We start from the raw sequence: 14,209 nt of genomic DNA on the forward strand, positions 1-14,209 counted from the left end.
ATTAAGTACCTTGAGTGCCGCGTGCGAATGATACTTTGATCAAGTAGGAGGGGAAAAACGGATGACATATCTTTGTCTCATTCTGGACCACATTCATATTCCTAGTGATTACGTTAACTTCCACATCTCTCAAAACTTTAGGGAAAAGCTATTATATAAGATTTACTTTGATGGAAAAAAGTTCTTACAGCTTGAATCCACACAGAAATTAACTGCTGCAGCTCCACTCTCCCCTGAGTTGACAGTTCCAAGATGCGTTCCCGGTGCTCATGGCTGGTGTAGGCAGAATCAGTAAAGTCCTCTGTACGCTCCAAGATAACCTCTAACATCGCAGAAAGATTCTCTTTTGACTGAAAACAAAGATTCTCCCGAAGAGTTTCAATATTTATCTAAGAACAAAAAGGATATACATCCACAGGAATCAATATCTCCACCTATCCAAAATGGACTATAATTTCTAACAGTGCCCAAGAAGACACTAGCAATTTCTTTCCCTGTCTAAGGGCTGAGGGGAAATACAGCCTCCAGTAATGACCATATTCTCCACTCACTCAGAAGGACACATCACTTAAGAGCCACCAATGGCCATGCAGAGTTTCATTCCTATAGTTGTTAATACAACATTCCTACAGGATCGGTGAATATTAAGGCAGAAAGAGCATTGTCATGTAGCATCCAGTAGGAGAAATGAACACGAACCAGCCTCCAGGTAAAGGATTTGTATCTGAGAAAATGCCAAGGCAAAGTCCTGGAAGATGTTACACACAAACATGAATATGGGTTGAGCCCAGGGAGAAGGGTGTGGAGGGTGTGCCATATGGAAGGGACTGAAAAAAACATCAATTTTTCCTTCATTAATTCAACAAAACTCTCCTAGTCTCCTAACTGGTCTCCCTGCATTTTGTCTTATATCCCCAGTAGCACTTCCCTGGCCAAAACATCCTCTACCAGGGGGCCTGAATAATCTTTCTAAAATGTAAACCTTCTGATATTGCCACCTCCCTCTAATTGGCTCCTCACCACCTATAAAATCAAGCCCAAACTTCTATTGTACAGCACAAAATCCTCTAGGGTTTTATCTTTGTATATCTTTCCAACAGTTTATCTCACCCCCTACCAAGCTCCCAAACCACCTTCCCCTTCAGCCATCCTGTGCTTAGAGTTCCCTAAATATGTGATGTACACATTCACTGGGGCAATCTCTCCCTCTCAGCTTTCTAATATATGCTATGCCACTTCAACCTTATTTAACTTCTAGCCCTGAAATAGGTCACAGAAACAACTTGGGCCAAGAGGCAATAAGTAGTGATGGTTATAACTGTGGTCACAATGAATGTGATGATAAGGATCGCATACATTTGTTGAGCACTTTAAAGTCCTTTTACAAATATTATTTCAAGTTAATCCTTACACATAACCACTTTAACATGATCCGTGAAAACACTAAGATTTGGGAAGGTCAAGAGGCCATACGGGGTGCTAGCTTCCCCTTCTCCTCTTGACCCAACCTGTGTCCAGTAATCACTCCATCCTAGGTAGACAGAATTCTTTTTTAAGCTAGGAAAGAAAATGGATAAAAGTGAGGTATGGAATTGTCAATGAGGATCTGAGAATTTGAGAATTTAAACAGAATTACACCATAAAAACCAGTCACGTTGACCACACACCATTCACGTTAAGGTTTTTGATTTTCCCTTCAGAGGCAACATACATATTATTTTTAAACAGAAACTTAGTAGAGTTTCTTTTCTCTTGAAGGCCATTCATTTCTATGGTTTCATAAGATTTGCCCACATACTCACAGTACTGAGTACAGTAAAGTACCCAGTTTCCCTCTACAGATTATACTTTCCATCAGAAAAAAGGTAAGATGCCAAAAAATAACCACTGACAGTGAGACTGAGTCTATTCATGATAGCTCTGCCCTCCAGAATGCCTGAGGGTGAAAGCGTCAGCAGCAAGAGCAGTTGGTAGCGGCCAAAGACACAGCACTGCCCCCAGTTAACCTGGAACCAGAAATGCAGGGTCCAGAGGCTAAAGACCTGGCTCTAACTCCGTTTCCCTAATTATCCTTTAACAAGAGATCTCCTCCCTCCGCCTTTATAAAAAGAGGGGATTAGAAAAATAATCTCTAAGATCCCTTTCAGCAATAAAAACTCGAAGAGAATGACTAACTGCTCCTTGTAGCTTCTTTCCCCTCAGGAAGAGATTTAGGTGGGTCTGGCAGCTTATAAACAAACCCAGAGGTGTGAACTGAAAAGTCAGGGACTTTGGGATTAGAGAGTTCTGGTTCTCAAGAAGGATTCCACCACTTATTAGCTTTCCTTCTCAAAAATGTGGGTATAATAATATCTACCTAAAAGAGGAATTAGAGATTAAATGATATAATATGTATTAAGAGCATAGCCCCTAAAAATAAATGTTCTTTCCACTACTTTCTTTCACCTCATATTCCTACTTAGACCTTCACACGATTAAAAAGTCAAAGTGCAGTAAGATGGAAAGCATACCATCCCTGTCACAGCCCTGTCTATGAGAGGTGGGTAATCCTTAGCATACTAGATAACTTCTCAGGGCCCTGGTTTTCCCATCTGTTGGATGAGGGGGCTGTGCTAGATGATTTCCTGGGCCCTCCTGACTCAGACACTTCTCTTATCCAAAAAGCAGCTCCACCATCTCTCTGACTTCTGATGAGAAGTTCTGCCCTAAAATGGTGAGGATTCTGAGTCAGACTGCCTAGTTTCAAATCTCAACTCTGGCACTTCCTAGCTGGCAAGTTACTTGATCTCTGTTTCTCAGTCTCCTCAACAATATAATGGGGATAATATAACAATAGTTCTTGTGAGGATTATACATATACATACATTTAAAGCACTCAGAACAGGGCTGGCACTGAGAAAGTGCTCGATAAACGTTAGCATGCATTAGTGTTTATTTTAAAATTTTAATTATCATTAATACTATTACTACTACTATAGTCTCAAAGTAGCAACCCCATAGCACAGGGAAGAGCAGGAATTCCAGCAGAAACAGTTTGCTGTCTGTCTTCCTGGATGGCACGGCACCGCTCATGTCTTGACATGAGTACAGCCATGTTTGGCGGCTCCATTGACCTACAGCCACCAGCACAAAAAGAAATATAAAAGCTGCTTTCTGCGTGGTGGGAACTGGCCCTTCTCCCACGGAGAGAGTTGCAAGTTGTAACATTTCAAGGCTCTTGGAGCATCGTAGCACAGGATGGACTGGCCACCCGTGCTGGGCTAAGATGATAACCAAAGAGAACAATGCACGTACACAATTACTGGGCTGGGACGTTAGCCAAGGGGCTCAATGCACATACGCCACTGATAACCATTTGTGCATGGGAACACTGGATGCTTGCTCTGCAAACTCTGTAACTGCTTATATAAACTGCTGGAAACTGAGACCCGGTAAGAGTTCCACCTGTGGAAGGGACGCCTTGCCCAGGACGTGTGATCCTTGCCCAGCCGTGTCGATTGACAGGACTCTCCTGGCAGTGGGGCGTGGACGGTGTGATTAATTGATTTACCGTGAAGTAATTGATCTGATGTGTTCTCTTTTCGGTCAACCCGGTGTTTCTCTTTCCGGTTGATTTGTGTCATTTCCCTTCAGTCGATCTGGTGTTTCCCTTTCTGATCGATCTGATGTTTTTCCCTCTTATTATATGACCTATTCGGATCTGCTGCTATCTCAGCCGATGTGGATGTTTTCCCTTTCCAGTCGAGCTGGTGTTTTTTCCCTCTTATTATTTGACCTATTCGGATCTGTTTGCGGACTATCGCCTTTACTATCCTCTATATAATAAAATATACCTTCAGTCCATTTGTTTGGAGTAGAAAGTTTCTTTTACATCTCCGATCGAATCCCCGAACCTCTCATAACAGCTCAAAAGATTGGGAAGGGAACACCTTTCTAAACAGAGGACAGGAGGCTACAGCAAAACTATACAGCTAAATGGGGTCAGAGTAGCTACTGTCAGCCAAGACCCGTGTTCTTTGTACAATCGAAGCCAAATGTTACTGAATGTTAAGTTTGTAAACAATGGCATTGTTTTAAAGAGAAATATCTGCTTTTGTGAAGCATTTATTCTAAAATATTACACAAAAATATAGATACTACATATAATGATGCTCCTTTGAAATGGAAAGAAAAAATCAAAATATATTCTCTTTATTCTTACCTTGAATTCTTTAATTCCAGTAAAAATACTGATAGATGAATTGTCAGTCTCTCTATTCGGTTTGCAGTCGGTCACAATTTCAATGACCTTATCCAACGCCACTTTCATTCGGTCAAACACTCCTTCTTTGTTTTTATGGGCTGATTCACAGTTGGGATGCCTGAGACACGTCTTCAAAATAATTGAAACTTTTTATTTTAAGATTTGACCCATATCATAATATATAAAAATCTTACAGAGAACATGTCATGCTAATAAAAATGGTTCTTTACCAAAATCTCCTGGGTCCCTGGCTCACCCAGCTGCTTCTCCTCACTAAAAGTGGAAGCAGGATGAGTAAAAAGCGATAGCAAGGTTAAGTGAAAAAGGCAGAGTGCAAAACTATATCTTTATACTTCAATAATAAGTTGACTTAAAATATTTTGGGAAAAAACTCTTTAATTCATCATAATTAAAACTATTTTAAAATATTGCCTTACATGTGCAAGAACTAAAAAAGAATGCAGAAAAATGAACAGATGATATATGACTGTAGACGCATCTTTGCCTTTTAAAAAATGAAGTAAATGAAAAACTACTCAAGGGCCTAGATACGAACAGAGCCTTCCAAGTGGGTTCCAGTGAATTCTGTTTTTGTGGCTTCACTGTTCCTAGCATAGAGTAAATACTCTGAACAGAAACGGCGATTCTAAACACACTGCTAATGAGATGTTTACCAGTTCATTCTTGAATTGTACCAATTTGCTAGCCAACTGCTGTTTGGAATTATAAGCTCTTGATTGACAATTTTGTTACAAGTAAAATAAGGAATCAGAGGTACAAATTTACAGAATAAACAAACTAAGGGCTAGCTTAATACTCCACTGTTACTTAATAGATTCTAATTTGCCTAGCTTTTTCTAGAGCACATGTGTTGGCTCCCCAGTAAGACTGGCAAAACCCTGCAGGCGGTGACCACGAGCGACAGGCCTCAATTCATAGTACCTAATAAGCTATCCTCTGCTTAGTTGCTCAGTCAGAGCTGACTCGTAGATTAATTGCGTTTGGAGTTGGGGAAGGAAGTTAGCATTCTTGTTAACAAGTAACTGAGATTTGACTATTATAGCCCACATTCCAATTTATCATTTGATCTTTTTAAAAATGTAAAATATATGTCAGACGCATTTAAAATTACTTTACAACACTGTAAAACAAAAGTTTTCTTACCTTTGAAGCTGTGAGAAGCATCATTGTACACTTTTCAAGAACTGCCCTAGCTGCTGCCATTTTTGCCTTTTTCTTCTCATCTTTCAAATCCTAAAATTGAAATAAAATCACTGAGCAGTCTAGGATCATGTAAGCAGTCCAATTTCTTGAAAAATCATTTACTCAACAATAGCAATACTCAACAATTAAGTAACATTGTTAAAAAGGTGACAAACCAAGAAAAAAAAACCAGAATAAAGGTTTATATAAGTCACGGCCTTAATCTAAATACATCAATACAATAGAGTGGAAAGAAACAGCTGCCCTTATTAAGGGTGACAGTAGAGCCAGGAAATGAGACCAACATTCTTGCACCCATGTGGACACACTCCACTCCTAAACAGGAACAACCATCCTACGCTTTACTTAATTAAAAATGACTTATTTGTCGAGCATTTATGGGCTATTATTTCCTTCAAAATAGATGATTAGAAGTCAACTCTTTCAGGGACCATGTCTGATTAAGCCTATCTAATTATTTCAGCTTACTCATCGCAATATCAAGTTTGTTTGTCCTAAACTTAACCAATATGCTGCTCTGAAATTTTCTTAAGATGTTTCTTGGGTATATAATTTTCCCCAACTAGATTATGAGGCAAGCACTGTGTTTTGCATTTTTTTCTTTTGACTGCTCTTAATAGAGCCCTTGATAGAATGTGTGTTATCACAGAAGGTACCTAAATATTGCTGACCAAATCCAGAATCAAATACTCTCATAATAATTTGGTTATGATCATCTAAATCAGAAGTCAGCAAACATTTTCAATAAAAATCCAGATGATAAATTTTTTAGGCTTTCTGGGCCATACTGTCTCTGTCACAACTACTTAATTCTGCCATTGCAGTGTGAAAGCTGCCGTAGACAACATATAAACAAATGTACATGGCTGTGTTCCAATAAAACTTTACGTATGGACACTGAAATTTGAATTACATAAAATTTTCACCTGTCACATTGGTTAGTCTTTTTTCATTTGTGACTTGGCTGGAAAGCCCTTTATTACAAATAACAAAGATCTAAAGTTGGAGAATGATTTGCCTTTTATTTGTTTTAGTAAATTAGAGTGAATTCAAAGTTATCCCTATAATAATATCACTCTCACACACTTGCATCCCAAAATAGCTTTCTTTAGTAGGAAAGAAAGAAACAAAGTTACATCTAGTACATGAGAAACTGCATATAACCCAAAAGCTAATTCAGGTCACAAGATCATATCCCAAAGGACTGTGTCCTACATGTGAATATCATCCATCATGAATACCTATCAAAAATAAAGGTTGAGGTCACTTCTAAAATTTCCACCCATTCTTCTCGTCAACATACTAGACAGGACTTCTTGCAAAACAACCTGTGAGTCTAGTTGACAAAGCATCAAGTGTAAATGCCATGTATAATACTTGTAAGCCATACACGACACCATACATGGTATGGTCATAGCAAGTGACTGAAAAAGATGGCAGTCTGTTAGAAGGCTGGTCCACAGGACAATACAGAGGCCTCCATAAAACCCAGATGGTCCAAGAGTACTTAGTACCAAGTACCAAGAAGCATCACAATCTAGCTTGCCACTTTCCAGGCCAATACCCATCTTCCAACTCCAGCTGCAACCAGGAAAGTTTATGCCCAAAACTACAGCCTAAGGAAGTATACCAAAGCACCTCAAGAAAATGTCAATTATTACATATTTAATCTGCTGACAACATGGACCCATGCACATATACCTCAACAAAGAAAAGTCAATCCTGGGTATAATATGGTCTTCCACCTCCCTAAACTTAGAGGTTAGAGTCTCAACTGGGGAACAAAGCTACAAAGAACTAATATCCTGGTGTAGTTTGAAAACCATAGGCTTTCCAGTCAGACATAACTGAGTTCAATCTGCTAGAAGAGTGACCTTGGGAAAGTTTATTACCCTCTCAGGGTCAGTTTCCTCACGTGTGAAACAGTAATAACAATACCTACTTTATACGGACATTTTAAGAATTAAATGAGTTCATGTATATTAAGTACCTAACACAGACAATGCAAATAAATAATGGCTTGAGTTATTACTATTAATCTAATGCAGAATAATTACAGAAAGATATAACAAAATAATACATAACAAATTACAGAAAGAATAATAATAGAGAGAGATAATAAAATACTACAAGAATATATACGATGAGTCAATTTATTTGCCTGAGCCCTGGTAGAAGAGTCAAATGGAAAGCTTCATAAAAGAGGAAGTACTTGAGTTGGGCCTTGAAGCCAAATATGACCTTTCCCAGTGTATGAGGTAGGAACATATTTAACTGTTATGTGTGTGTAAAAAAAGATGTACAGATCTACTTACTTTATCCTGGCTTATTTATGAAAGGCATTCAAGACAAGGCTATAGATTTAATAAGCAAAGAAACCAACCCAAGAAATCACAAAGATCATGCTTCCATCCAAATTGAAAAGATGCATGTATTTGAAGATTTTTTTTTTTTCTTGTGAGGAAGATTGTCCCTGAGCTAACATCTGTGCCAATCTTCCTCCACTTTGTATGTGGGACACCACCACAGCATGGCTTGATGAGCAGTGTGTAGGTCCATGCCCAGGATCTGAACCCGTGAACCCTGGGCCTCCGAAGCAGAGCATGCAAACTTAACCACTATGCCACCGGGCTGGCTCCCACGTATTTGAAGATTTTTAAATGTGGTAAATACATACATTTTGTCTATCTCCAGTTAGATGTGCAAACTCCACCATTTCATTTCCAAACTGACTGAATATTTGGACAAACTCTTGAAAGCTATTCACTTTCTCTAGTCTTTCCATAGTTGCAAGAACCTGCAAAACAGAGAATATTTTATTATCAGGTGTAGATACGAAAGAGACTGAGATGTCAAGGCTGAGTAGAGAGAGGAAAAAAGGAGAAATTCTAAATTCGAGGGGAAAGTTGAGGAGGAGTCAGAGAAGGGGGGGCTCAGAGGAGTAGAAACAGATTCAAAGGTTCAAATCATCTAGGGAATGATTGTTTTTACGTGGGAAGACTTGGGCTTACTTGAATATTAAAAGGAAAAAGAGTCAAAGAAATCACTAAATATACAAGAGAAGAGATCATTTATGTAGCAAAGTCTGGAGAAGGTGGGAATGGGCACAACTAAAGTAATAAATTCTTCAGAGAACTAGGAAGGGGGTAAGGACAAAAGACGACAGAAGCTTTAAGGTTCAGTGACCCAGAACTGGGGGAACTCCATTCTTAGCAAAGTGGAAGGAGAAGGTCATCCGCAGAGTGAGGAGTGGAAAGGGAGGTTTGGGATGTCAAGAGCAGGAAAACAGTTGGGATCAGACAGGAGCTGCCAAGAAGCTTTGGGCAGCCAGGGGTGAAGAGAGAGTGTGAACCCGTAGTAGAGCCAACAGACAATGTTATGTGTTTTCTTGACATCAGAAATAAAGTAAATAGATATGAAACATATTTTCAAATACTTTTCTCTAAAATAACAGTACTGGATTAGTTTTAGTCAGACCAAGATAGGTAAAGAAAACACAGATATCCTGTGTTTACCTATTTTTAATGAGGATATGATGGATGTTTGGCGTATTAATCCGCCCTGGCAGCTCAGGAAGTCCAGGCGACTGACAGAGATAAGGCAGATCGCCACCACTGAGCAGAACCCCCTTCTTTCAGAGAGAGGAGGGTTTTCCCTATTCTCCTAGCACTGTTCAACCCACCTCTCCTATTTCTTTTTCTCTTTAAATTTACACTTTTCAACTCACTCAACACTCGTCAGGTAGTTTTGTCCTCAAGCCCTACTGGGACGATCCCTTCCCTGGCTGGCTGTCCTCTTCCTTGCCTAGGCAATTATCCAGGGAAAGAGTGATTGTACACGCCCTGCCTGCCCAGATGATTGAGGAGCATAACATTATCTGAGAGACTATGAGGGTTCTAGACTGGAAGAGTTTAATTCCATTCTCTAAGTTCTGTGATTATTCAGTAATATTTAGGGACTCTGCCTGCAGAAATTTTGTGGCATGGATAATTGTGGTTTCAGAAGATTGAATTTTTTCTTAAGCTTATAAACTATTACTCTCTGACTTAGGAAAAAAAGGTACTGAGGAATTCTGTATTTTTATCAACTAGGTTTCTACTACATACATTGTCATGGTGCTCAGCTTTTCTTTCCAAATTTGTACACATGAAATGCTTTCACCAAGAAGTCTCTATAAGTAGAAAATGGTTTTCTGAGAAAATCTTTTGCATTCAAAAGTTTAGGACCAGTACATACATTACTCAGGAATTATAAGTACAGAAGAAACATCATTTTAAGCCATAGACAATTAAAGCTATAAATAAAAATAAAGAAGCATTGCCCAATTACCTACAATTAACCTAAAAAAACACTTTTAAAACAACCCTGAAAGACACAAGTGTAGAAACACAGGAAAGGCAAGTACCTTATTTCTTGATGTTATTATCTGCTTAATGACCACTCGGTCTGCCAGCAACAACACTTTTGTCACTGAAGAAAGAAGTAATCTTGCAGCCTTTATCACTCCTGTTTTGTCTGTAAAAATTGTGATCTGGCCATCAGATTCTGGATAATTCAAGCTGCTTACATCTGTAAGTGCTGCAATTGTTTCTCCTAAAGAGAGGCAAGAGGGAAAAGTTAAACTGGGAATACGACACTTAAACTAAAACCCAGACTTTTCTCTATTCTTGAAGGTAATGTGCTCAATGGGTAGAAACTCAGCTTTGGAGTCTTCTTTCAGGAACGAGAAACAGCGTATCCTTGATGAGTGCAAGGATTATCATACGAGGCTCTCTAAGCACAAAATAATAGCACCTTCTTAAGACCCGGTGGCATAGCAGTTAAGTGCGCTCGCTCCGCTGCAGCAGCCCAGGGTTCGCTGGTTTGGATCCCGGGCACGCACTGACGCACCGCTTGTTAAGCCATGCTGTGGCGGCGTCCCATATAAAGTGGAGGAAGATGGGCATGGATGTTAGCCCAGGGCCAGTCTTCCTCAGCAGAAAGAGGAGGATTGGCAGATGTTAGCTCAGGGCCAGTCTTCCTCACAAAAAAAAAAAAAAAACCAGAAATGTGACAAATTTTTGTTTTCACCAAGTTTAAAAACATTATAACTTTTGTTTCCAGTGAAACAACTATGTGATCTAAAAAGCCTCCTGCTCTACAGGAAAATGAGAACTCCCAGGAGCCAATAACCAAAGAAGAATCCAAAAGCAGAGCAGTACGCAGCTGCTAAGGCTTTGGCTTGGGGGTGGTGGGTGGGGGGAGCGGTAGAGGAGAGATATCGGGGGATATTGCTTGGGCTTTTGTGGACACCCAGGGAGAGAAGACAAAGCTTTGGGCCCCAGTGGGAGGCATCCTCAGTGAAAAGGGGGACCAGAAGAATAATCCATAGGCAAAGGGAAACAATTTCATCTGTTGGTCAGCCTGGCCTCTGGTGGGAAAACAAAATAAAAGCCCCCCGCCTGAGAAGTCAAACCACAGGCCGACCCCCACTCAGGCTTGCTGCTTTAACTGATACTTTGCACGACGCACAGCATAAACCAAATGAACTCCCCACCCTCTAGAAAAAGTTTCTTCTTCACCGAGGCTATCAAAACCTTTTGATTTCTGTAATAGCAATTATCTGTCAATAAAACGACACAAATATTTATTCTCCAAGAAAATGAAACCAGGCTGTGATTTTTTCCCAACCATACTGTTTAATTTAAGATTAAAAAAAAAAACTTTTCATCATCTTATAATGTTCAAGATCATTTTTTAAGTCTTAAATAAACCTGAGTGCATAATGGATTGATTTTCTCATAAAAGCCCTCTTGTCAATACTACTACATACACCCAACAATGTATGAGCCCACAGAGTGCAACTATCAGAATTTTAACAGGCAGACCACAGGGTGCAACATAATGAACTCAAGACTTAGGAAGATCAGTCTGGTGGAAGCGTAGAAAATGGACTGGAAAGGAAAGACGTAAAGCCAGGCTACCAATTGGGCAGCTATTTCAATTGTGGGTGTGAGGTTTGTAAGGATCTTGCCAGATAAGATCCTAGTAAAGTTGGAATATAAAAAAGATGATTTGAGAGATACTGAGAAAAGAAACTATAAAATTAATACCTAAACAGTGATTAGAAGGAAAGGAAAAGTAAAAAAATGGCTTCAAGGTTGTGAAACTAAGTCACTTAAAGAAAATCAGAAGGGCACGAGGAGGGAGATGATAAATTTAGTTTCTGACAACAGGAATTTGAAACCACACAAGAAAACCCAAAAGATGAGCCACTAGATATGGACTGGTTACATATCATGGCAACAGCTGAAGCTCAACTAATAGATGAAGTCTGTGGTAGCCAGCCTCCAAGATGGCATCCAACGATCCCTCCTTCCTGGTATTTACATCCTTGTGTTGTCCCCTCATTATACCAGAGTTGGTATGTCACTTCTGAGATTAGCTTATTAAAGATACTGAGGTAGCCAGCTTGGTTGCTCTCTCTCTCTCTGAGGGAAGCCAGCTACCATGTAAGCAGCCACTACTAAAGAGACGCATGCATGGGGAGAAACTGAGACCTTTGCCAACAGCCAGCAAAGAAGTGAAGCCTGCCAACAAGCAAGAGAGGGAGCTTGAAAGCAGATCCTACAGTCTAGTCAAGCCTTCAGATACACGCAGGCCAAGTCCACACCCTGAGTGCAATCTCATGAGAGACACCCACCCAGAACCAGCCAGTTAAGCCACTTCCTGATTCCTGACCCTCAGAAACTATGGGAGGTAATAAACATTTGTGGTTTTAAGTTGCTAAATTTGGGTTAATTTGTTACACAGCAATAGGTAACTAATACAAAGTTTATATAGCAAAATATACAAAGAAAAAAGAGTTGAGAATTAAACCTTAATGCACACAGAAAGGGGCAGGAGGAAAAGTATCAGTTTGCAATCACTGAAAGCATAAAAATATTTCCTCTGTACCTCTGGAAAATGTTATCGTTTCCTGTAGCTCTCAATCACCAAAGATATTACATATGAGCCTGTACATATGGCATTATTTAACCTTTCCTCATAAGTACATAGGATGGTAACATTTGGTTAGCTCCACCAACATGCTCGAATGGCTCCTTAACATTATAAACTTGTTCAAAGTGTAGACTGTTCAGAAATTAGTTCTCTAAAAAAGTCACAAAGCTGTTTTATAGCTTCCTGTCATTTATAGCATTTCTTGTCATTTTTAACTTGTTATATGTAACTAGCTGGTGTTGTGTCTTAATGCAAAAACCCAACGTCATTCAAAAACAAATATTTATTGAGTATTGAGCTCCCATATAAAATAGAAAACTTGACTGGCAGCCAAGCAAAAAGTAAAAACACAGTGGAGGTGGGAGAAATGAGTGAAGTCAAAAGGAACAAGCTTTCAATTATAAAATAAATAAGCTACAGGGATGTAATGTACAGCATGGTGACTATAGTCAATAATACTGTATTGCATATTTGAAAGTTGCTGAGAGTAAATCTTAAAAGTTCTTATCACAAGAAAAAAATGGTAACTATGTATGTGACAATGTTAACTAGATTTGTTGTAGACTTCCTTTTTCATAAATATCGAATCATTATGTGGTACACCTGAAACTAATATAGTGTGTCAATTATACCTCAAAAATAAAAGTAAAAACACAATGCAGAGTTCAACACAGGGAAAGATAAGCAAAAAATAATTATTATAATGACAACTAACATTTATTGAGCACCTTCCATGTGCCAAATGTATGCATACATTCTATCAAAACACTTCTATAAACACTAACATTATCTCCATTTTATAGATGAGAAAACCGAGGTTTGAAAAAACTTTAACAGGGGCCAGCCTGGTGGCATGGTGGTTAAATTCACACACTCCGCTTCGGTAGCTCAGGGTTCACAGGTTCGAATCCCAGGCATGGACCAGCACACTGCTCATCGAGCCAGGCTGTGGTGGCGTCCCATATACAAAACAGAGGAAGACAGGCACAGCTGTTAGCTCAGAGTCAATCTTCCTCATCAAAAAAAAAAAAAAAGAAAGAAAGAAAAGTTTAATAGCTTGCTCAATATCACACTGCTAGCAAGTGGAAGAGTTGGGACCGAAATCCAGGCAGTCTGACTCCAAAGCCCTAGTTCATTATCACTATTTCATATTATTTCCCTCCAATGAATTCTAAACTGTCCAGAGGAGAAAACGACTACTATGGGCTGAGAGGGCTAGAAACATTTCAGGAGTGATGTAACTTAATTTTTAAATTTGTACATATTGAGAGAAAATAGGGCCTCCATATTATACAACTCCAGGAGGCACCCTTCTCATTCTCTACCCTGAGTGATTGTAAGAAGCAGTTCTCAAGAAGGGAAAGGGCACTTCAAATGAGAAGAGACAACATGTGGGGACCATGACATCAGGCTTCCAAGAGACCCCTCTACGGAGCTGCCGGGGCTGACAGTACTGGCAGAGCACCCCAGTCTACTGGCGCTCGGGTCAGTGTACCACATCCTCTTTTCTCACCCTATGCGGAGCACAGCAACGCACTACAAAGCCATTCAGGTGAGTAGGACTCAGGTTGCTCTTTCATTTATAAACCTCTACTCTTGCTTTAATTAAGGGTTGCTATAAGAAACAATAATACAAAGAACATCTCTACATTTTCTGTTGAATTGTTCATTGTATTATGTAATGTCTGTTGTATAAGTGCCCACACAATAATTTAGTGCCAGGAAAAAAGTCGCTCTCCTTTTGACTAGCTGGTTTGTTTC

The 14,209-nt window shown here is 39.5% G+C and overlaps 1 protein-coding gene across 2 annotated transcripts in view; it reads right to left on the reverse strand.

The window, feature by feature from the left end:
* Positions 1-14,209, reverse strand: part of CTNNAL1 (catenin alpha like 1) — a 60,928-nt gene that overhangs the window by 27,614 nt on the left and 19,105 nt on the right. The window contains exons 3-7 of one of the 2 annotated variants that reach the window (XM_058523728.1): positions 9,873-10,060; positions 8,145-8,264; positions 5,408-5,497; positions 4,202-4,372; positions 189-389 (exon numbers count right to left, since the gene is read on the reverse strand). In XM_058523728.1, the coding sequence (XP_058379711.1) occupies positions 189-389; positions 4,202-4,372; positions 5,408-5,497; positions 8,145-8,264; positions 9,873-10,060 (770 nt within the window). The remainder of the gene's footprint in view (positions 1-188; positions 390-4,201; positions 4,373-5,407; positions 5,498-8,144; positions 8,265-9,872; positions 10,061-14,209) is intronic. The other variant, XM_058523729.1, reaches the window with a different exon arrangement.

The sequence above is a fragment of the Diceros bicornis genome, chromosome 28 (assembly GCF_020826845.1).
Source record: "Diceros bicornis minor isolate mBicDic1 chromosome 28, mDicBic1.mat.cur, whole genome shotgun sequence".
Classification (NCBI taxonomy): domain Eukaryota; kingdom Metazoa; phylum Chordata; class Mammalia; order Perissodactyla; family Rhinocerotidae; genus Diceros; species Diceros bicornis.